Source organism: Aulonocara stuartgranti (genome assembly GCF_965226115.1).
Source record: "Aulonocara stuartgranti genome assembly, chromosome: 3".
Taxonomy (NCBI): Eukaryota; Metazoa; Chordata; class Actinopteri; order Cichliformes; family Cichlidae; genus Aulonocara; species Aulonocara stuartgranti.
In genome coordinates, this window is record NC_138941.1 from 16,273,615 (window position 1) to 16,295,462 (window position 21,848).

Here is a 21,848-nt window from a genome sequence, read left to right on the forward strand (position 1 = left end):
CTCAAAGACTTTAGAGTCAGACCTGTTACAGATCGTCAACTTTTCTTTATTATCAGGTGTGTTTCCAGAATCACTAAAAACTGCTGTAATTAAACCTATACTGAAAAAGGACAATCTTGACAAGACACAAATGAACAACTATAGGCCAATCTCAAATCTCCCATTTTTAAGTAAGATCATTGAAAAAGCAGTTTCTCAACAGCTCAATTACTTCTTAAAACAGAATAATTGCTACGATGCCTTCCAGTCAGGTTTTAGACAGAACCACAGCACTGAAACCGCTCTGACCAAAGTGTTTAATGACATATGTCTGAATACAGACAGTGGAAAAATGTCAGTCTTAGTTTTACTGGATCTCAGTGCAGCATTTGATACAGTTGACCACAACATATTACTCAAACGACTGGAGAACTGGACAGGTCTTTCAGGAACTGTACTAAACTGGTTCAAAACATACTTAGAAAACAGGAAATACTTTGTATCAATAGGTAACTTCACATCTGAGCAGACAAGTATCACATGTGGAGTTCCCCAAGGTTCCATCTTGGGACCCCTTCTGTTTAACATTTACATGCTCCCACTGGCACAGATTATAAACAACAACAAAATAAACTATCACAGCTATGCAGATGACACACAAATATATATCACAATGTCACCAGGAGACCAAGGCCCTGTGCAGGCTCTTGGTAAATGCATTGAGGAAATCAATGACTGGTTGTGCCACAATTTTCTCCAGCTAAACAAAAACAAAACTGAGGTAATAGTCTTTGGCGCCAAAGAAAAACGATTACAGGTCACCAGAGAACTTCAATCTATACATCTAAAAACCACAAACCAGGCGAGAAATTTGGGTGTAGTGATGGATGCAGACCTAAACTTAGAAAAACACATTAAGACAATAACAAAGTCAGCTTACTATCACCTCAAGAATATTTCAAGGATAAAAGATCTGATGTCTCAACAGGACCTGGAAAAACTAGTCCATGCATTCATCTTTAGTAGGCTTGATTACTGTAACAGCATCTTTACAGGTCTACCGAAAAAATCAGTCAGACAACTACAGCTCATTCAGAACTCTGCTGCTCGAGTCCTCACTAAGACCAAAAAAGTGGACCACATTAATCCAGCTCTGAGGTCTTTACACTGGCTGCCTGTCCGTCAGAGGATAGACTTTAAAGTTCTGATGCTGGTCTATAAAGCTCTGAATGGTTTAGGACCAAAATACATCAATGACCTCCTGACCCAGTATGAACCTTCCAGATCCCTCAGGTCATCTGGATCCGGTCTTTTATCAGTTCCCAGAGTCAGAACCAGACACGGAGAAGCTGCATTCAGCTTTTATGCTCCTTATATCTGGAACAAACTCCCAGAAAGCCTCAGATCAGCTGAAACACTCAGTTTATTTAAATCCAGGTTGAAGACTCACCTGTTCTCAGCTGCATTTGAATAAAGCACCAAATCCACACTTTTAAGCTTAAATTTCAAAACTTACATTTAACTACTGATTTTATCTACTGTTCTGATTTTATCTGTTTTGATTTTATATACTGTTTTGTTTGTTTGTTTGTTTGTTAATTAGTTAGTTAGTTTATTTGCTTGTTTTAATCAATTTTAAATCATGCTTTTTATTTGTTTTTGTTTCTAATGTCTCTGTAAAGCACTTTGAATCACCTTGTTGTTGAATTGTGCTATACAAATAAACTTGCCTTGCCTTGCCTTGCCTAAACACACTGAATGTGTCCTGAGCTCGGCCGCTGTTCCACAGTAACTGCTGTAAGAGTCACTGTTACTGAGTTAGCTTAGCTAGCAGAGCAGCTAGCAGTTAGAGTATGAACTCTCTAAGCAGTCAGCTCGGTCCTGGACATGGTTACTGACATAAAGCTGCTCTCTGCAGCCATGTTTGACCTTTGTAGGACTACAGTAATGGAGGATTTGGAGGCTGAACTGGGCTCTGTGACACTTTTTGTAGTGAACTGATGAAAGCTGCGTCTCAGATGGATGTTAGTCCAACACATCAGACACGACCTCTGCAGCTCTCAGTTGATGTGCACACAAATGATTTGTGTTTCCTCTGCAGGTGAAGGTAGAAAGTGTGTGTGAGCTGATGTGAATTGAGCAGCATGGATCAGTGTGAGGACAGAGAGGAGGGAGTCCCTCCCTCTAAAAGCACTCTGTGTGGGGAACATGAGAGCCAGACCAAAGCTCAGAGGTGAGATGACCATCTCTAACTGTCCATGACTCTTCTCCATGTCACAGCTCAGCACTCACATCACTGCTCCATCATTATTCACACTCATACCTCTGTGTGTGTTGTTTTAAAGCCCAGAGCTGTGGGGCGTACCAGGCTCAGCTGGACATAACCCTGAAACTAATCCAGAGCCTGGACCTGAACCCAGCTGTGTTTCCTTGAAGACCAACGACTCGAAGGATTTTCTTATAAACTTTAAAGGATGTTCTTCTGCTGCTGAGAGGTAATGTGTGTCTAGATGTTGTTCCTGACTCTGTATTTTTGAATAAATCCTCATGTTTAATATCAGCTCAGCTCTTTTTCACACACATTTCTATGTTGGTATGTGAAGCGGTGTGTGTTGGAGTGTTTCCACAAACACAGCAGTCAGAGTGGAAAGAGTGGATGTTGTAGGAGGTGTTTGTGTAGTGAAGAGGCTGAGTGTCTGTAGGACTCCAGCTGCTCCAGCAGGTGTCTCCTTTGTGCTTTGCTTCAAACACAGTGTAGGGAGGAGCTTCCACTCAGGTGTTTCAGGTGTTGCTGGATGGAGGAGGACAAATAGTTTTTCCCTTCAGTGACACTTCAGCAGCTCAATGTTCTGGGGAGATGTTTGTCTTTATGAAGGTTTATGGATTCTTGTTCTTACTTTGGTTAAACTGAGCAATACATTTTCCATCTAACATTTAAAGTAAATTTCCAGGTGAATAAAAGATCTGCAGCTGCAGCCTCTGTGATGTTTCACAGTCTGAAAGTAACAAATTCAACCAGAGTTCAAACAAAGGCTTAATATACGTGTGTGTTTGATATAATGCCAACAAGTACAAATAGGTGTTCTTACAGGTCTTAATCACAGAGGTCTGATAAGCCTGGTGACTTTCACACTCAGCAATTTTGCTGCCTTTTATTTTATATTGGCCTTTTTAAAGCCCTTCAAAGTCTCCCACATTCATACAGAGCTTTTAACACCAAACTCCTTTACAGTCCTTCTCCTCTCACACACGATCACACGACTGATTTGTCTGCAGCAGCTGTGTTACTGCTAGTATTTTATTATGTGTGTAATCTCCTCATATTGTTCCTGTGGTTTAGTTTGACTTCCTTCTGCAAACTCAGCTGCTCTGTTGCTGATACACGTCTCCATGAATATGATTGATCAGATGCTGCCAACACCATGTGTTTCATGTGAGCGCTCAGCTGAAAGCCTGGGTTGACTTATCGAGTTAATAACAAGCTTCACGTGACTGTGAATGCTAAAGTGACTCCAGATAAAGGAAAGAGACCCTGCTAATGTTGGACTCACTTCTTAGTGTGGATCCCAGGAGGAAGTTCAACATAGCCATTCTTTGTGCTAGCTCGACCAAACCTGAGACCACAGTGCAGGATAATGATTATCATCTGTCTCTGTCAAGGACATTTAAAATCCACAAATAACAAAAATAATTAGATTTGATCATTGAAAATATGTTTTCCATTAAAAAAGCATGAGCACACTGGGGGATTACAGAGATTATCGTAGCCATCGCTCTCTCGCATGGACGTGGCAGTCTTGCTGTCTGCTGCGAATCCTCCCCGTACCTCCGTGACCTCGTCTGGTATCTGCTCCCTCCTCTGTAAGAGACAGTAAAGGAAAACACGTCTCTGCCTAGTCTTAAAAATCTAATCTTATCATCCATTGTTCTTCTAGGGCCTCTTCTTCTTGTGGCCTCAGCTAACTGCTAATATTTAAATGGCTAACATTAACATGTGTGCCAGCCAGGTTAACATTTATGATGAACTATGATTAATTAACTGATGTTGAAACTGGAGCTTTACTGACCTCTGAAATTCCTCCTAAAGTGTTATTCAGTGTTGTGACAGTCAGCTGCTTCAGCTGCTGCTGGGATGGGCTGTGGCAAAGAGAACAGAGAAAATCCAAATCAGAGTTTTTCTCTGAATTACAAGCAAGGAAACAACAATATATTCTACATGGTGAAACTGATGGTTTCTGGTGTTTGGGTCTGTTTTTCTGTATTCATGCAGATAAAGTGTAAACTCAGATGAATTATACCATCAAATGTTAAAGGAAAATATCAGGATGAGTGTCTGTGAGCTGAGAAGGACGTGAAGCGAGCAGTTTATCCCAGAGCTGAAGCTGCTCTGTGTGCAGAGATGAGCTCAGATTCCTGCTGTGATTGATCAACAGTCACAGAAATGTAGACTTGTAGTTATTACTGCAGTATGGTCACAGCAGATACTGATAAACATGTATTATGAGGATGGATGATCAAGTTTCTCACTCTCTCCTTTAAATCTCAGTTTTTTCTTCTTCACAGTTTATCTGTTAATTTATTAATGAATAACACTGAAAGAGTTTCTGTTATATTTCCCCTTGAACATCAGCTTATTAGGGCGGCATTAGGAAATAGCCCCCCTCCAAAGAATGAATAAATGAATGATGATAATAATAAAATTATTAAAAAGCAAAGCTCAGAGTAGTAGAATGGTCAAACATGGATCCACGGGTGGTTCAACTGCATTTGGTGACGTGACTAAAGCAAATCTTTCAAATAATCCCACCATCAACGGGATGTTGTCTCCTTTACTACAGTTACTTTACTTGGTCACCGTGTGAATTTCTTTGAAATGAACCAAATTCTTTTATTTGTTGGTTGTTGCATATTTAACCTCTACAGTCAGGAAAGGAGGAGATGAGGCCTCAACAATGTTGGGTTGTAGCTGTGGTTCAGGTTAGAGTGAGTGTCCATGGAATAAATGTAAGTCAGTGAACTGGAAACATGACTGTGTTCAAACTTTGTTTTCCTTTTTATAATGAGTCTAATCAAAGGTGGACAGAAGTATCTCCACTTTGACTTTTCTGTGTCACCATCAGAGCTTCTGCACAGTGTGGAGAAAGATCCAGAAGCAGAGCTGGACTGCAGACAGCCAGTCAGAGCAGCTGTGTACAAAGTAAGACTGAATATCTGTCTGCTGATGGACTCATTTCTGAAAACTGGACTTCTTGTGTTGTTCAGACATTGAAGAGTTTTCTTTCTCTTTAGTCTCATTGTTTTTCTTTCTTTCAGCAGATGTTGGTCTGCAGGAGGTTTTAGATGAACATAAGATCAGTCTGAGGAGGAGATGTGAACGTGTGACTGAAGGAAGTGATGAAACAGGAAGTAGAACCCTCCTCAACAGGATCTACACTGAGCTCTACATCACAGAGGGACAGAGTGAAGAGGTTCATACCCAACATGAGGTGAGGCAGCTGGAGACAGCTTCCAAGATGGACGCCCTCCATGACGCTCCAATCAGATGCCAGGACATCTTTAAAGCCTTACCTGACCAACAGAGACCCATCAGAGTGGTTCTGACCAACGGCGTGGCTGGTGTTGGAAAAACCTTCTCAGTGCAGAAGTTCACTCTGGACTGGGCAGAGGGCTTGGAGAACCAACATGTCAGTGTGGTGGTTCTGCTTTCATTCAGGGAACTGAACCTGATCAGAGATGAGCAGTACAGTCTTCTGGAGCTGCTCCATGTTTTCCATCCAACATTACAGAAGGTCACAGCAGAGAAGCTGGCTGTCTCTCAGCTTTTGATCATCTTTGACGGCCTGGATGAAAGCAGACTTTCATTGGATTTCACCAACAGGAAGCTGCTGTCTGATGTCACACAGAAGTCATCAGTCAGCCAGCTGCTGACAAACCTCATCCAGGGGAATCTGCTTCCCTCGGCTCTCGTCTGGATAACTTCCCGACCCGCAGCAGCCAATCAGATCCCTCCTACATGTGTTGACAGGCTAACAGAATTACGAGGCTTCACTGACGCCCAGAAGGAGGAGTACTTCAGGAGGAGATTCAGTGATGAAGAGCTGTCCAGCAGAATCATCTCCCACATGAAGACATCCAGGAGCCTCCACATCATGTGTAGTATCCCAGTCTTCTGCTGGATCACTGCTACAGTTCTGGAGCACATGTTGACTACAGAGCAGAGAGGAGAACTGCCCAAGACCCTGACTGACATGTACATCCACTTCCTGCTGGTTCAGACAAAGAGGAAGAAGAACAAGTACCATGAGGGACATGAGACGAGTCCACAGGAGCTGACGGAGGCTGACAGGGAAGTTCTTCTGAAGCTGGGGAGGCTGGCGTTTGAACATCTGGAGAAAGGAAACATCATGTTCTACCAAGAAGACCTGGAGCAGTGTGGTCTGGATGTGACAGAGGCCTCGGTGTACTCAGGAGTTTGTACAGAGATCTTCAAAAGAGAGTGTGTGATGTTCCAGAAACCAGTCTACTGCTTTGTTCATCTGAGCATCCAGGAGTTTCTGGCTGCTGTCTACATGTTCCACTGTCTCACCAACAGGAAGACAAAGGTGCTGGAGGACTTTTTGGTACAAAAATACAACGAGTCCTCTCTGGATGATTTCCTTAAACGAGCCATTAAGAAATCCCTCCAGAGTAAAAATGGCCACCTGGACCTGTTTGTTCGCTTCCTTCATGGCCTCTGTCTGGAGTCCAACCAGAGACTCTTAGTAGGTCTGCTGGGTCAGACAGAGATCAGTCCAGGAACCATCCAGAGAGTCATCAACAACCTGAAGGAGATGAACAGTGATAAAATCTCTCCTGACAGAAGCATCAACATCTTTCACTGTCTGATGGAGATGAACGACCTCTCAGTACATCAGGAGATCCAAGAGTTCCTGAAGTCAGAGAACAGATCAGAGAAGAAACTCTCTGAGATCCAGTGCTCAGCTCTGGCCTTCATGCTGCAGATGTCAGAGGAGGTTCTGGATGAGTTGGACCTGCTGAAGTACAAAACATCAGAGCAGGGACGACAGAGACTGATTCCAGCTGTGAGGAACTGCAGAAAGGCTGGGTGAGTCCAGATGTGATCATTAACATCATTGATCAGTGTAGGTTAGTAGTTTAATGTTGAAAATAAAATCAGATTGTAACCACAAAGTGTTTGTGTCCGTACGCTGCAACCTTCCACACCATTCCTTTATTGTACAGACTCAGCAGCAGCTCCATGGATCCCAAATCCAAGAGTGGAGAACATATTTGAAGTGTGTCACATCCATGCAGTCACAGCTGTTTCCACCATGTTTCCACTGATATTAATCCTGTTCAATGACATGTTTCATATCAGTGAATATCTTCTTTAGGACGTCCACTGACATGTTTAAGTGTCCTGCTGGAAATCACTCAAATCATCCATGAAATCCATGAAAAATCCTTTTAGTGTTTCTAACTTCACCCTCTGTCCTCTCTCTCTCTCCATCCTCCTCACTGCTTCTTTCACTGATAATCACACAAACATTGTATTCAGCTACAAAATAACACAATAATATCATCTGATGATCATTATTATAAGAGCAGGATCCATATTTGATATCAGAGTAACACACTGCTTGGTTATGTGCAGTCATCATCAGTGACTGTGGGTCAAACAGAAGCTCTCTGATTGGTTGCTGACCTTGGTCACCTGTCCACTCTCACCTGTTTGTGTTTGCTCTCTCTTTGCTGTCTCCATCCTCTCTCTCCTTTCTCTCCCTCTCTGTCTTTGTACGTCACTCAGGTCCAATGGAAACAGTGACATTTACAAACCAATCAAAGACAAACTGATCCATGTCAGGTTATAACAATATTCAAAGTGAATACAGGCTGCTGCTGGACACAGACAGGTAACATCATTTTGACTTGCTGTCACCTGGATCTGGACTCATAAACACTGAAGCCCTGAACAGGAATACAAATCATTTTCTGCCAACTAGCGACACAGCAGCAGATAATGGCTCAGAAAGCTCAAATGAGCCAATCATTTCTGTGTTTAGTTCCCCTGAAATCAGATGTGATATCAGCAGCTCTGAGTTCATCCATCATTATTGTCCAGTGATGAGATTTCTGCTCCGTTTGGTAACAGTCAGCAGGTTTTTCCTGCGTGTGGACGTGAACAGTCGTACCTGACAGCAGGTAGCAAACAGAGATCATCTTTCCAGCTGGAACTCTTCACTGAGCTGAACTCATTCAAAATGTTCTGGAGTCAAAACAGGAAACAGTCCAAATGTGTGTCTTCACTCTGACACTGGATCAGATCTCAGTGACAGACTGTGGACATTATGGAAGCCTAAATGTGACACCATCTTCCTCCTTCATCTGCAGATTAAAGCCAAACAAAGATTCTCATTAAAAGTCTGCAGGTCTGAGAGAGACTCAATCGTTGTGTCATGTCAAACACAGTAAGAGGAGCTGAAGCACAGATGTGAAGAGCAGATTCATCAGATTATGACCTCACTCTGTTTTGTCTTCATATACATTCAGTCTGTGTTTATAATGCAGATTTTCTGCTTTTATAATAACACATTTTATATTTTCTATCATCACAGACTGACTGAGTGTGGACTCTCAGAGTCTCACTGTGAAGTTGTGGCCTCAGCTCTGAAGTCCAACCCCTCCCATCTGACAGAGCTGGACATGAGTAGAAACTACTACCTCCAGGATTCAGGTGTGAAGCTTCTGTGTGTTGGACTGGAGAGTCCAAACTGTCGACTGGAGACTCTGAGGTGAGTTCACTGACTGTGGATGTTGTTGTTTTCCTATATTTCAGGTCTTTGATTGATGTTTGAAATTTTCTTTAGTTCCTAAATGTTCAGGATGTGTCTGAAGACAAATGTGAAGAAGTTTGAGTGCTTTCAGAAATGTTGTCTTTCCAAACGACTGAACAACAGGTTTTCCTTTTGGCTCCAAACAGAAGTGACAGACTTGAGCAGGGTTCATTTAAAGGCTGACAGAAGTGGAGTGGTGATGGGGAGATGTTTGACAGGACAGTGTTTCAGCCTCCACAGGTTCATGTTGTGCTCCATCAGTCAGTGAAGATGAAGTCAGTGCTGATGAGGCTGTAGAGTGTGTGAGGGATGTGAATGAGGATGATGAAGATCTGATGATAGCAGATAAAAACAGGCTGCAGAGACTTTGAGCCATACAGGGCACACAGTGTGTGTACAGAACAGCTGAAATCATTATGGAGGCCTCACTGGGATATGGAAGCATCACAGTACAGCTTCAGTGAAGCTTTAAAGTCTCTGATATGAGATGAGAAATGAAGCAGCCAGAGCTTTTTCATGAGTGGAAATCCACTGTGACTGTGAGCTGCTGCTACAGCCTCCAGATTAGCCAGCAGCTCATCCTGCTCAACATTTCCTCACCAACTTTAATGGAAGTGTGATGTTTTCAGCTGGAGTGATGGTCAGGGTGGCCTCCCTCTCCTCTTCTTCTCCTCTTCCTCTTTCATTTGTAAAGCCACGTCTGCTGCTTTCATTCATTTGGAAGTCCTGTAGCTGAGTTTGGGAGAGACTAACCGCCTCGGCAGCAGGGGGGAGAAAGGCTGTAACACCACCACTTTACTCTGTTCTACCTGTCACATCATTTTATCAGGAAAGAAATATGCTCATGTTTTTACTATGTTTGTCTTGAAGATGTAAGAAGATCACATGGTGCTTTTTATTATTGTGTTGGTTTGTTTCCTGTCTCTTGGATAGAGCCAGCTGTGCGTGGCCCCTGGGCCTGTGGTCAGAGTGTGTGCTGGATAATCCGGCCCAGGATGAGGCCAAACTGACATGGGATGAAATGTCTGTCACATAATTGAGCTTAGTGTAGTTTCATTTCTGCACAATTTAAAAACAACCAAAACTTTGTTCTGTCTTTTCTATGTTATACTGTAGACTTTCTTTGATACTGTGTCCAAAAGGAGCAGCTTTTACTTTGACGGGGAGGCGTCTCTGTTTCCTATTCAGGTTGGATGATGGATACAAATGAGTGTGTGATGTTCTTTCAGTGTTGCACTTTGTAGACGCTCCCTGAGCACTGGTCTCACAGCCAGCTGCACATAGAGACCAATGTTGTTAGTCCAGGTCAGAAGATGACTTCTTGGAATGAAAATGAGCTTGTAGTTTGTCTGCTTTAATAATGTGACTGGAAAAAGGTGTTGGACTTCAAATATGTCCATATCTTTCACACTTCACCTTTAAAAGTGAAGCCTTGTGGTTCCTGGAAGGAAAAACACGACTTTTTCAAGTCTTTGTCCTGTTTTTATGAGAAATGTTCGACTTTAATGTGAAACATTCAGAGTTTTTTCTCTTGTTGTGTTGGTTTGAAGCTGCTTCCTGTTGGCTTCAGCTGTTTGGAGTTTCCATTTTCTAAACTTCTACATTCTGAACCTTCTTCAGCTCTGAACAGATGATGAAACACTGAATGATTTCAAGCTCACACTTTGTCTAATAAACTTACATCTTTCATTCTTTATACAGATTGTGGGGCTGTTGTTTGTCAGAGGTCAGCTGTGATTATCTGGCAGCAGCACTGAAGTCCAACCCCTCCCATCTGAGAGAGCTGGACCTGAGCTCCAACAAGCTGCAGGATTCAGGAGTGAAGCATCTGTGTGGTTTCCTGGAGAGTCCAGGATGTGGACTTGAAACTCTGAGGTCAGTCAGCATGTTTTAGTTGTGCTGAGATGAATATGATGTGAAAGTTGTGCTGACACTAAACTGCAGACATCAGGCTGATATTATACTGATCCACACTGAGGATCTTCATGGTAAAGTCTGTTTTCTTCTTCTCTGGTTTAGTCCATTGACTGCAGCAGAACAATGTTCACATTTCAAACAGTGAGACTCAACGTATGGCCCGCGGCCCACACGCGGCCTGCCCACCTTTCCTGATTCAGAGAGAGGGGACCCTGATTAACTGTGTAGTGTTCTTCCTCACAGTTCTAAGTATCAGACACAACAATGAATAATCCACAGCTGACTGTCTTTAGCAGGTCAAAGGTCACGGCACACAGCAGACAGTGGGAAATATTATAATTCTGATCATTTATCAGCACATATCCATATGTATAAAAACAAAGCTGACACTGTGAGACTTGATCAGAGGTGTGATCATCACAGCAGAGGCCTTTGTGTCAAAGTCACTGAGGATCAAACAGAAACACATGAAGCAGATTTTCCTGTTCTGGCTTTTTATAGCAGATAACCTTCAAAATATTCTGCAGTCCATCAAAAACTGAAGCAAACCATGAATCAACATGTGAACATGACCTGATGCTGCTGAAATGAAGCAAAGTTACAGAGGTTTGATTACAGACACAGCTGAGAGTTTGTAATCTGTCATCATTTTAAAAGGTTTAAATTTCTTCAGTATTGAACAGCAGAAATGAGGCTTTGTTTTCGGAGGCCGACAGCAGTGAACACAACAGCAGACTGGTGCGTAATAAGCAGTGAATAATGCAGGAAACAGATTTTTGAAGGTAAACTGTTCTTGAAGTACACTGAGAGAGAGAGAGCTGTGCAGGAAGTAAACGTCAAAGTCAGAGAGAATTCATGACGATGTTCATCAAACATAAAGCGTAGTTTGGATCTTCTTCTGCTGCTGGTTCAGTCAGTTTTGGTTGGAGACAGATGAAACCTGCAGCTTCAGGATCTGTGAGCTGTCCACTTTCAGCCCCGACGGCGTGTCCGTGTACGTGCCGTCGAGTGAACGATCCACGCTCTGTGTTTCCATCTTTGTGTGTTTAGCTGCTCTCATTTACTGTTTTATCTGTTTGCTTGTTGTTGAAATACTTTTAGGAGCTTTAACCTGAGATTCTGGCAAAATACATTTATATTAAAAATCGATTCAGGATTGAATGAATCAACATCGCTTTATTCAAATTAAAACCATTTAAATAGGAAAATCCATTTTTTTACAGCTGCCTCTAATGCTGGGTAATGTCAGCTGGTCCATGTGCAGCTGGCTGTGAGGCTCAGGGAGCGTCTACAAAGTGCAACACTGAAAGAACATCATCCATAAATATTGAGTAATAACTGGACTCTCATACAGCGAGACTCAAATGCCTTTAAACATCAGCTTATCCTGCTGATCCAAGTCCAACACTGAGTTTGTAAAAACATGTTTGTCAATCATTTTGTTTGGTTTCTGAGGAAAATGATTCAATAACTTGCTGCTAATACACAACATTTCATCATATTTCCTCATAACCCTCTTTTGTCTGACCATTTGATCCCATTTGAATTTGCAATAAAGGATCCACAGAGTTTGGTGACAATAATGACAGTAGATGTCTGTGTGGAAGTGCTGGAAGCAAATGAGTGTGTGATGTTCTTTCAGTGTTGCACTTTGTAGACACTCCCTGAGCACTGGTCTCACAGCCAGCTGCACATAGAGACCAGTGTTGTTAGTCCAGGTCAGAAGATGACTTGTTGGAATGAAAATGAGCTTGTAGTTTGTCTGCTTTAATAACGTGACTGGAAAAAGGTGTTGGACTTCAAATATGTCCATTTCTTTCACACTTCACCTTTAAAAGTGAAGCCTTGTGGTTCCTGGAAGGAAAAACACGACTTTTTCAAGTCTTTGTCCTGTTTTTATGATAAATGTACGACTTTAATGTGAAACATTCAGAGTTTTTTCTCTTGTTGTGTTTGTTTGAAGCTGCTTCCTGTTGGCTTCAGCTGTTTGGAGTTTCCATTTTCTAAACTTCTACATTCTGAACCTTCTTCAGCTCTGAACAGATGATGAAACACTGAATGTTGGGAGAAAACTCTGCAAAAAACCCAGGAGAAATAAAGACACAATGAGACAAAGTTACTTTCTTTATCGAACGTGTACACGGGTGAGCTGCGAAGAACAACTCACACCATGCACAGTGGCTTGGCAATTTTTATAGGCACAGAGCACAGAGACAGTGAGAACAGGATAAGAAAATAATAAACAGATAAAATAAACAACTCCATATATGGTGCTAGTCTCGTCAGCAGAGAGCTGGGAGAGATAAAACATTCTAAAACAATATGTCCCAGAAACAAGATGTCTTTGCTGGGAAAGTCTAAAAGACACTTCTAAACTAATCTAAACACAGACAAAGGGTATCTTTGCACATTTAAAAGAAGGTAAAGAAACATAGAATCATTTTTCCTCTAACATATTCCCTCCTGTTTTAACTTATTTTAAATGTGTACAACAATTGTCTGCAATATTAAGTATCTGTAGCAATTTTTAATTCTTGAAATGTCAGCATAGTAGAAGTGTAAATCATGTGATAAAATATAATAAAAGAAACAATAAAAGTAATATTCAAGGGAAAATAATAAAACTAAAACTACAACAAATAAAAGAATAATAAAAAGAGAATATAAACCTTATGTTGTACCTGCATAAACTACTAATGTGTTAATCAGTGCATGATCACTTGACAAGTCATTTTTAATCACCACGTCATTTATTAGCAGCTATTACAGGTTTAACAGAATTGCAACGGGATGCTGTTCTTCTTGAGGCACGGCAACATAAGCAGTCATTGTAGTTGTTATCATCTTTGAAATCATTACTCTTAGACATGGCACCACACACAACACCAACATGAGCAGTGCCACCATGATGAAACCTAGAAAGACAAACGGCTTTGCTGCAGCAGCCAACCACGAGCCGCCAAATAACCAGTCCAGCCAGTCCAGCCAGCCTTGTGGTGTAGCTGCACCAGGTGTGTGGTCAGTGACATATTTCTGCAGAACGGTCAAATTCTGCAAAGCTTCATAAATGTCTCCTCCAGCTTCGTATCCATCAGGGATAAACGTGCAACATGTCTCCCCGATCAGCTTGCAAACTCCTCCTTGTGATGCTGTTAGCAGGTCTACAGTCAGTCTGTTCTTCAGCACCATCGTTCTAATGGCCTTCTGCTCCTCTGCTAAAGCCGGTCCCAGGGTCTTAGTCAAGTTGATGTGTCTTACCAGAGCATATCGTTTGATCTCCACATGATCCCGCACCTCGGCAACTCCAATGCCGGGGATCAAGCTCTGTAAGAATTTCACTCCTCCTCCCCAGATGCGAAACTCTGGTTCCTTTACTGCTTGGTACCGTCCGTGCACATCCTGTCTGGTACTGAGTCTTTGTTTGTAGTGGCATCCAGTAGCTGTAGTTGGAGCGACAGTTGAGGCTCATCAGCGTCGTGCTTCTGGCACAGGTTGTGTTGGTTGAACAGTCCATACACTTCCTCTCATTCCTCGGTGGGCAGAAAGTGTATATGTATTTACATAGGTGAGTAGGCAGCTCCCCCACTGCCCGCGATCCATTGTTCATCACACATACTGGCAGTTGCGCTGCGTTCAGTCTGTTTAGTAGAATTACATCAGGCAGTGGGTCTGAGACTTGGGGCCAGGTCAGTAGGTAGGTCTGTTCGGAACAGTTCACATTCGTGAGTGACGATGACCTTCAGGTTGCGTTTGCTGGGATGCTGTAGTTGGCCTTGGACCAAAGAGTACCGTAGCCTGGATGTGTTGCCAGGCCCAACAGGCACCAACTGCGATCTTCTGGTATGCTGTACGGCCATAGGCCAGACGTCTGCGAGGATAGGGGCATATGGGCACATGCATAGCAGTCAGTTTTATTATTCAAGTGAGCTGTAGTGTTCATAAACTGCCACCAGAAATTAGTGGCATAGCCATGGGGAAACTTGGTGTGCTTTCCTTTGTCATACAGTGTCTGCCTTTTCTTCATATAGCGTGACTTGTTGTCCCTCACGGAAGCAAAGATGAGGAGCCCGGCCAGGGTCAAGCCCGCTGCAGTGATAAGCAGCCAACACCTCATGACAGCAGGACACACCCTCCTGTTGTGAGTTGACTTCTCGGCCAGAAAGGCTGTTCCCTCCACCGAGCAAGATCACAACAATTGGGCGAGTCTGTGTCAGCTGAGTTTAGATGGCTTCACTTACTCTCCTGCAGTGGCTCTGATGGATCCAAGATGGTCGTTCTGCTATTTTGCAAGCTCCAGTTTTTCCTTTGGAGCGCTTTGATCAGAACCCAGTCACCGGGCTGTAAACTGCAAGACACTGGAGAGACATCATTACGTTCTTCGTTATTTACAATCATCTCTTTATTTTCCAACAACTTAGACATACATTTTGCTACTGAAATTGCATCTGCCTTTTTCACTGGGTAGATTTCTGGCCACTTTGACAATACATCTATAACCACTAGGGCGTATTTTTACCCTTGGCATTCATTTAGCTCAATAAAGTCCATATGGATTGTGTGAAAAAGATAAGGTGGTGTGGGAAAACGGCCTCTTTTTGGTCTCAGGTTTCCCTGAGCATTATATTTTTGACACGTCATGCACGTTCTGACAAATTGTTTTGCTGAGGTTTCAGCTGTTTTGTGGAGGGATTTTGGCAACACTGGCTTGCCATAACACATCATTAAGTCGTTTGTCAGAACTCCACCGTGTTTTAGCCATTTTGCCTGCTCGGCTGTGCTTGCTGCCTTTTGTTCATTTTTCAACACATCCAGTGGAATCTGATGTGTGTTTACTGCCATCAATGTGATGTTTGTCGTTTGTGCCGCCTGTTTTGCTGCTCTGTCAGCAAAGTTGTTGCCTGTAGTAATGAAAGAGTCAGTAGGCGTTGCGTTGTAAGAGGTTGGCATGCTGAACCGGTTTTCCGGTTGATGTAATCATTCCTCTGTTTTGCCAAATTTTTTGCAAAATGATGCACAGCAGAGAAAACATACTGGCTGTCTGTATGTATATTTATTAGTTTGTCTTTGTGTATTTCACATGCGCGAATCACACCTATCAGCTCAGCGCTCTGTGCAGAATATGAATAAGAAAGTGGTTTTGCTTCTATTATCCTACTATCTGTGGTTACTGCGTAACCTACACAATTTCGGCCTGTGCTGTAAGGTCAAATGCTGTTCTCCTAGCTTCCACACTTGCTGATCATAAGGTTGATCTCGGCCTGGAGTTTGTTTAAATCTCAGAGTGTTGTGATACTCGGTCAGTTTCTGGAAAGTGGATGTGGCGGCTGTGTGTTGACGGGCCACATTGTGTAGTTTTTTAGCTCTGGCAAAGCGAGAGTCCAGTAATAATGTGGAACACCGTAGCCTTGAGAGAGACACACGCGGCTACTGTTTTCTGTGTTAGTGCTATCTGGCTCCGGTGGGGTGTCATTTAGCATGCACTCAGCAGTCATGCCATTCTTCTCTGGTATTACACCTATCTTAAGTTTTGTCAGAGCGTCTCTACCTAGCAAATTTACTGGACACGACGGGTCATATATGCATTTAATAAAGCACCTGCGGCCACTTTCTGTATGTATTAGTTCTAACGGGGCAGTTAGTTGTTGTACAGTTGTGTGGCCTGCAGCTGACTTTACAACTAATTTGTCCTTAGAAAACTGTAAGTTCTTAAGTGGCTGCCTCAAAACTGTTTTGCATTATTTCTCTGTGGCCTACTCCTACAATCTCGTGTGAAGTGACCTTCCTCTCCACGGTTCTAGCAGGCGTTGTTTCTATTTTATCTGCTGTTTCTGCGTGGCTGTCTGCAGCCTTGGTGTCTGTGACGTTGCTTGTCTCTCTGTTCCTGATAGCCACCTGCAAATGAGTCCCTTAGTCTATTGTCAACATGTCAGCCTTATTTTTAAGTTACAGAATGCTTCTTCTCCTTTTTTTTTCCTTTTTTTTTTGGTTTGGGAGAATAAATGCAACACTACATTTTCACTTAAGCCAGTTTTAAATAATTTCTAGTTTTCAAACAATTCATGCATCTCACACATTTCAAACTTTGAAGTTAGGGTTGTTTCCCATTTATACATATATATATATATATATATTTAACTTTGCATTGCTCACAGCTCATAGCTCACAGCTCTAAACCTAGGCATTTTTCAATCATATGCCTAATCACTATGTGTCACTGTGATTCTCAAGTATTGTCACAAGTTCGTTTAAATTCGTTTCCAAAACCAACAAAATAATCAAACAAAAACAAAAACATACACGTGTCAGGACACAAAAGAAAAAGGAAAAATGCTGCCACCCGAACAAGGCAGAAGTCTGCATATGTTGGCTTTTAATAGCATGCAGCTTGTAACATGGTAGACTAATGTGCCTGTGTTAATTCAGCTCCATATTATTGTGTGAAGTTGCACTGGGTTGGGAGTGGTTTTGTGTGTGTCACATTTTTGGTGAGCCAATGGCTGGAATGAGGTTGGACTAATTAGAGGCAGGTGTACTTGATTGCACTGATACACTGGTCTACTTATAGCCCACACTACAACCACTGCTGTGTCGTTTTGTCTCTCTGTGCAGGTATGTAATGTGATGAAATTAGATATGTTTGGGATGGATGGGTTTTGCCCTATGAATTTTATATTAAGTGTGTCGTTTTGTCTCTCTGTGCAGTCCAGGGCCTATTATATGCCACAGCCTAAAGGCAGCTGGGTTGCAGAGGCTTGAGTGACCACTGACTATATGCTTGCAGGGTGGTGGGTCTCCAAGGACAACTTCTAACCCTGTTAAAGGCAACATGTGGAGTGCAACTTGGCTGTGTGGCATAGCTGGCTCTGGCCTTGGGACTGTGTGTTTTTATACAATTCTTAAGTGGGACACTGGACTGTTTTATCTTTTATCTCTTGATATATTTTTCGTCAATAAATTATCTTTTAGAATTTTATTGACTGACATCTTTTTGCCCACGACTGAGACGGTTGGTCAGACCTAGAGTCTTTCTTTGGGTGTGTTACAGCAGCTTCTGCTCTAAAAGAAACAAATAAATGAAAAGAAAAGAAAATGTGGAACATGCTCATCAGCTTAGCAGTGTCTACATATTTAATTCAGCTTCTCAATCCTGTAGTTTTAGCTGTTGTCTACAGGGTTTTGCTTATTGGTTGTTATTATAGGTGTGCTCTATATCTCAGCAATGTGTCATTCTAGAATGATAGGTTTCAAGCTGGTCAAGTGCCTCTATGCACTTCATTAGTTTAGTTATTCTCTGTATTGTCTTCATCTCACATGTCATTACACTGAGTTTCAGCAAACCTTAAGCTTGATGCAGACTACTGCTTAACAATTATCCACCTCACATCATAACCGACTAAGGTGCCTCTTCATATTAATATTATGTCATTGTTAATATTATCATCTTATATAACAGCAATAGCATATTATAATTAGAGATGGACCGATCCGATATTACGTATCGGTATTGGTCCGATACTGACCTAAATTACTGGATCGGATATCGGAGAAAAATAAAAAATGTAATCCGATCCATTAAATATCACGAAAGCACATCACAAAACTTGCAACATGCCGTAACTCACCTCAGAACGTTAGCACGTATGCATCACGTGATAGAGCGGCTGTGGCATGTGGGATCTGTCGGTGGTCTGGATAGCATGTGGAGCTTCGCTAGCAACCCGGCATTTCATCTCCGACAAAGTTATCCCCGAGAGAAGTAAAGCAAGTGTGTAAGTCCATCACTGAATGTTTGTAAATCATTCCCACGTTAAGCTTAACGAGCGACTGCCTCTCGCTCTCCGCTGGTACTTCAATCGTGAAACTGCTTAAATGATCAGCTGATTGGCTTTTCTGTCGCGAGTCCGTCTCTCTTGTTTGTTTTTGGTCCACTTTGCACCAGAAAGAGGAAACCAGCGGCTGAAAAACAGCAGCACGTTTAAGCTTGATAAGCTGTTGTTACAATTTATTTAATATTACTTTCTACACCAGGATCTTTTTCTACGTAGCTGACGGCTGGTAACTGTGCAGGGGTGGATCTAGCAAAGTTTAGCCAGGGGGGCCGATAGGGCATTAACTGGGAAAAGGGGGCACAAAGACATACTTTTCTTTCTTATTCTCATTTAAAATGTCGAGCTTTTAATAAATAATTATCTGACACCCAAAGTTTTAATTTGATGTAAAATGAATGGAAGTCAATTACTGTATATAGTGACTATTAAGTCTAATATATATACCCTAGTAAGCTATAGTACTTTTTACTTTGGGAAGGTACCATCTGTGCAGTCTGCAATTTTGTTGAAGAAAGATGTTGAATCTATTTAATATTTCTTGAAAAATAATTGATTTCTGTGCATTTTTTTTCACACTGCATCAAGTTCAAGGTTCTTTATTTGTCACATGCATAGTTATACAAGTATAACACACAGTGAAATGTAGCCTGACATTATGTAGCCTGACAAATTAAGGTTGATTACGTCGATTAAGCATCATGAGGTGGCGCGTGAGGGGTGGTTCCCTATTTTTTATTTATTTATTTTTGTTGTTGCTGGGAGTTGGAACCCTATTAGTTAGGTTGCTTAATATTTACGCTAAGTACTCTTTAAAATACCTAATAGGGAGGATGGTGTAGGTCTAAGTTTATTAGATTGATCAGTATTGCTGAACTATGAAAATTTTTTTTGTATACAGGTATAACAGAATAGCTTTAGTGTAGTTGTTGTTTTAAACTTGAGTATGAACTTGCAGACTTGCAAAATGCAGCAAGATATTTTAAAAAACAGTTTTGTTGATTAAAAAACACTATATCGGATTCATATCGGTATCGGCAGATATCCAAATTTATGATATCGGTATCGGTATCGGACATAAAAAAGTGGTATCGTGCCATCTCTAATTATAATATTTTATTAGTGTGTACCACTATACTACTACTGAGCCAAGTTGATAGTTAGGATCATCTTATTCAGCAAACAGATAATTTAGAATTCATCCAATCTGCACAGATTTGCTTTTCCTCTCAACACGTTTGTGCCTACTGTAACAGCGGATATGTAAAGCTAGCTCATATTCACGTAACATACCGTATAAAACTTTTATTTTGGCAACTTCCTGTGTGACCGGAAGTAGAATGGTGTAACGGTAAACAACTTGATGTATAAAAGACGAAAAAACGGAAAAGTCATGCTAACGGAGAAAAAGGGAGAGAGAACTGTTGTTATATTGTACAAATATGAATTGTTCTAGCTCTTACGTTTGTTCGTTGTCTGATACACTGCAATAAATAATAAAGGTCATTCAACAACCCTCAGTTCTGGCCGTCTCAGTTCGACTGGATGTCACACCTACTTTTTTAGACCGATCTTCTGTTTGCTTCATATCAGACTCAACGTGCGGTCACATTTGTTCTCTCTGTTGCATGGCGGACCAGGCAGTTCTATTATAATGTATTATTTATATTTTATTTTGTATCCATCAAGGGCTTCAGGTGATCTGCAGTTTCACCATTTTCCCAAGCTGGAGACAGTTACCTTTTCACACACTGTCCTTGGCTGAACAATGACACAGCCTTAATATACCTTATTTATTTTATTAAAATATTTTTGTGTGAATTATTTGCTTTATATTCATTTTATACATGCTGGGCATGGTCATCATGCCAACTGTGTTTCATTGTTAATATCACTTTACAGGTTGTTATCCTTGCTATTATTAATTTCAAATACTCTAAAGATAATTTCTACTGTAATTTTCCCTTTGTTTATCTTTATTTCGTACTTTTTATATTTATATCTACTCAGTGGGGTCTGTTTTCAACCCTTTTAAACTACTTCAAACTACGTTGATCTCTAGTTTTCACTTAATAAGGGATTATTATGTTCTTCCTGATATGGGTGTTGCTGCAGATGCGGCTGCAGGAATGGGTGATGGCTTTACTAAAAGGATTGTGGGAACTGCACAGTGTCTCGTCTTCTGGTTTTACTAAACTGGCAGTTGAGTTCTGTTCTTCTGACTGTTTATATTTTGTTTTCTTAAATTTCTCAATTTACAGACATTGTTTTGTCTGGCGTCTGGACTTTTCTTTTCTCACCACTGCTCGTCAGCAGGAGTGAGTTTTAATTTCACTTGCTTGATTACCCATCTTATTTATGTATTTACTTATTTTTGTTTAAGTAATATATACACAATACAGCTGCTATCACCTTCGCTGGTATTAGAGACGAGAGTGGTTGCTCACACGCCCTTCGACTTTCGGACTATTTCCAAAAGCGGTGTGAACTTTACAAGATGAAACTTGACCGTTCTCCCAAACCACCAGCACGTCAGTGAAAAGCAGTGAAAGAAAAACACAGTAGGAGCAGCTCAGTCTCTTATTGGACCGTGAAAATTCAGCTTGCTCCGTTAATTAAAACAATACACACACACACATTCACATTCACACCTATTCGCGCGATCGGAACCCTTATCATAAGGGGAGCTCCTGCAGTGGAGAGCTACTTACTCCCTAGACCCAGTCTAGACCCAGCTGGGGGAGCTACCCAGAGCTCCAAAGCTACCAGTCGACGAGCTTCCAAAGCTACCAGTCGAAGAGCTACTTCCGCTATTTTAAATTCCCTGAATTTAAAATACGCTTTTACGCAAGATTGTGTCAGTGTGTCTGTATCTACCTGGTCAGTGTCGCCGGATCTGGTCCACCTCGATCGGGCCCCACCGCCGTGGGTCGCTTTCTAAGACGTTGGCCAAGACCCGAATTTAACGCTCTTGGACTTTTATCACACACCTGGTATGTGAGCTGTCGACAGTCATGCAACGTGGACTGGTCACGGAGATGGGACACGATGGAGGTGCTCCGGCTCAGAAGGACCAAGAAATGTTGGGAGAAAACTCTGCAAAAAACCCAGGAGAAATAAAGACACAATGAGACAAAGTTACTTTCTTTATCAAACGTGTACACGGGTGAGCTGCGAACAACAACTCACGTCGTGAACAGAGGCTTGGCAATTTTTATAGGCACAGAGCACAGAGAAAGTGAGAACAGGATAAGAAAATAATAAACAGATAAAATAAACAACTCCATATATG

General features: G+C 41.7%; 1 protein-coding gene across 1 annotated transcript in view; it reads left to right on the plus strand.

Moving 5' to 3' along the window:
- The window catches only part of LOC309702568 (uncharacterized protein), a 1,257,380-nt gene that overhangs the window by 10,539 nt on the left and 1,224,993 nt on the right, over nt 1-21,848 (plus strand). Inside the window, exons 2-7 of the mRNA XM_082527161.1 lie at nt 2,081-2,212; nt 2,325-2,474; nt 5,100-5,176; nt 5,293-7,084; nt 8,595-8,771; nt 10,515-10,688. Coding sequence (XP_082383287.1) covers nt 2,124-2,212; nt 2,325-2,474; nt 5,100-5,176; nt 5,293-7,084; nt 8,595-8,771; nt 10,515-10,688 — 2,459 coding nt within the window. The 5' untranslated portion in view covers nt 2,081-2,123. The remainder of the gene's footprint in view (nt 1-2,080; nt 2,213-2,324; nt 2,475-5,099; nt 5,177-5,292; nt 7,085-8,594; nt 8,772-10,514; nt 10,689-21,848) is intronic.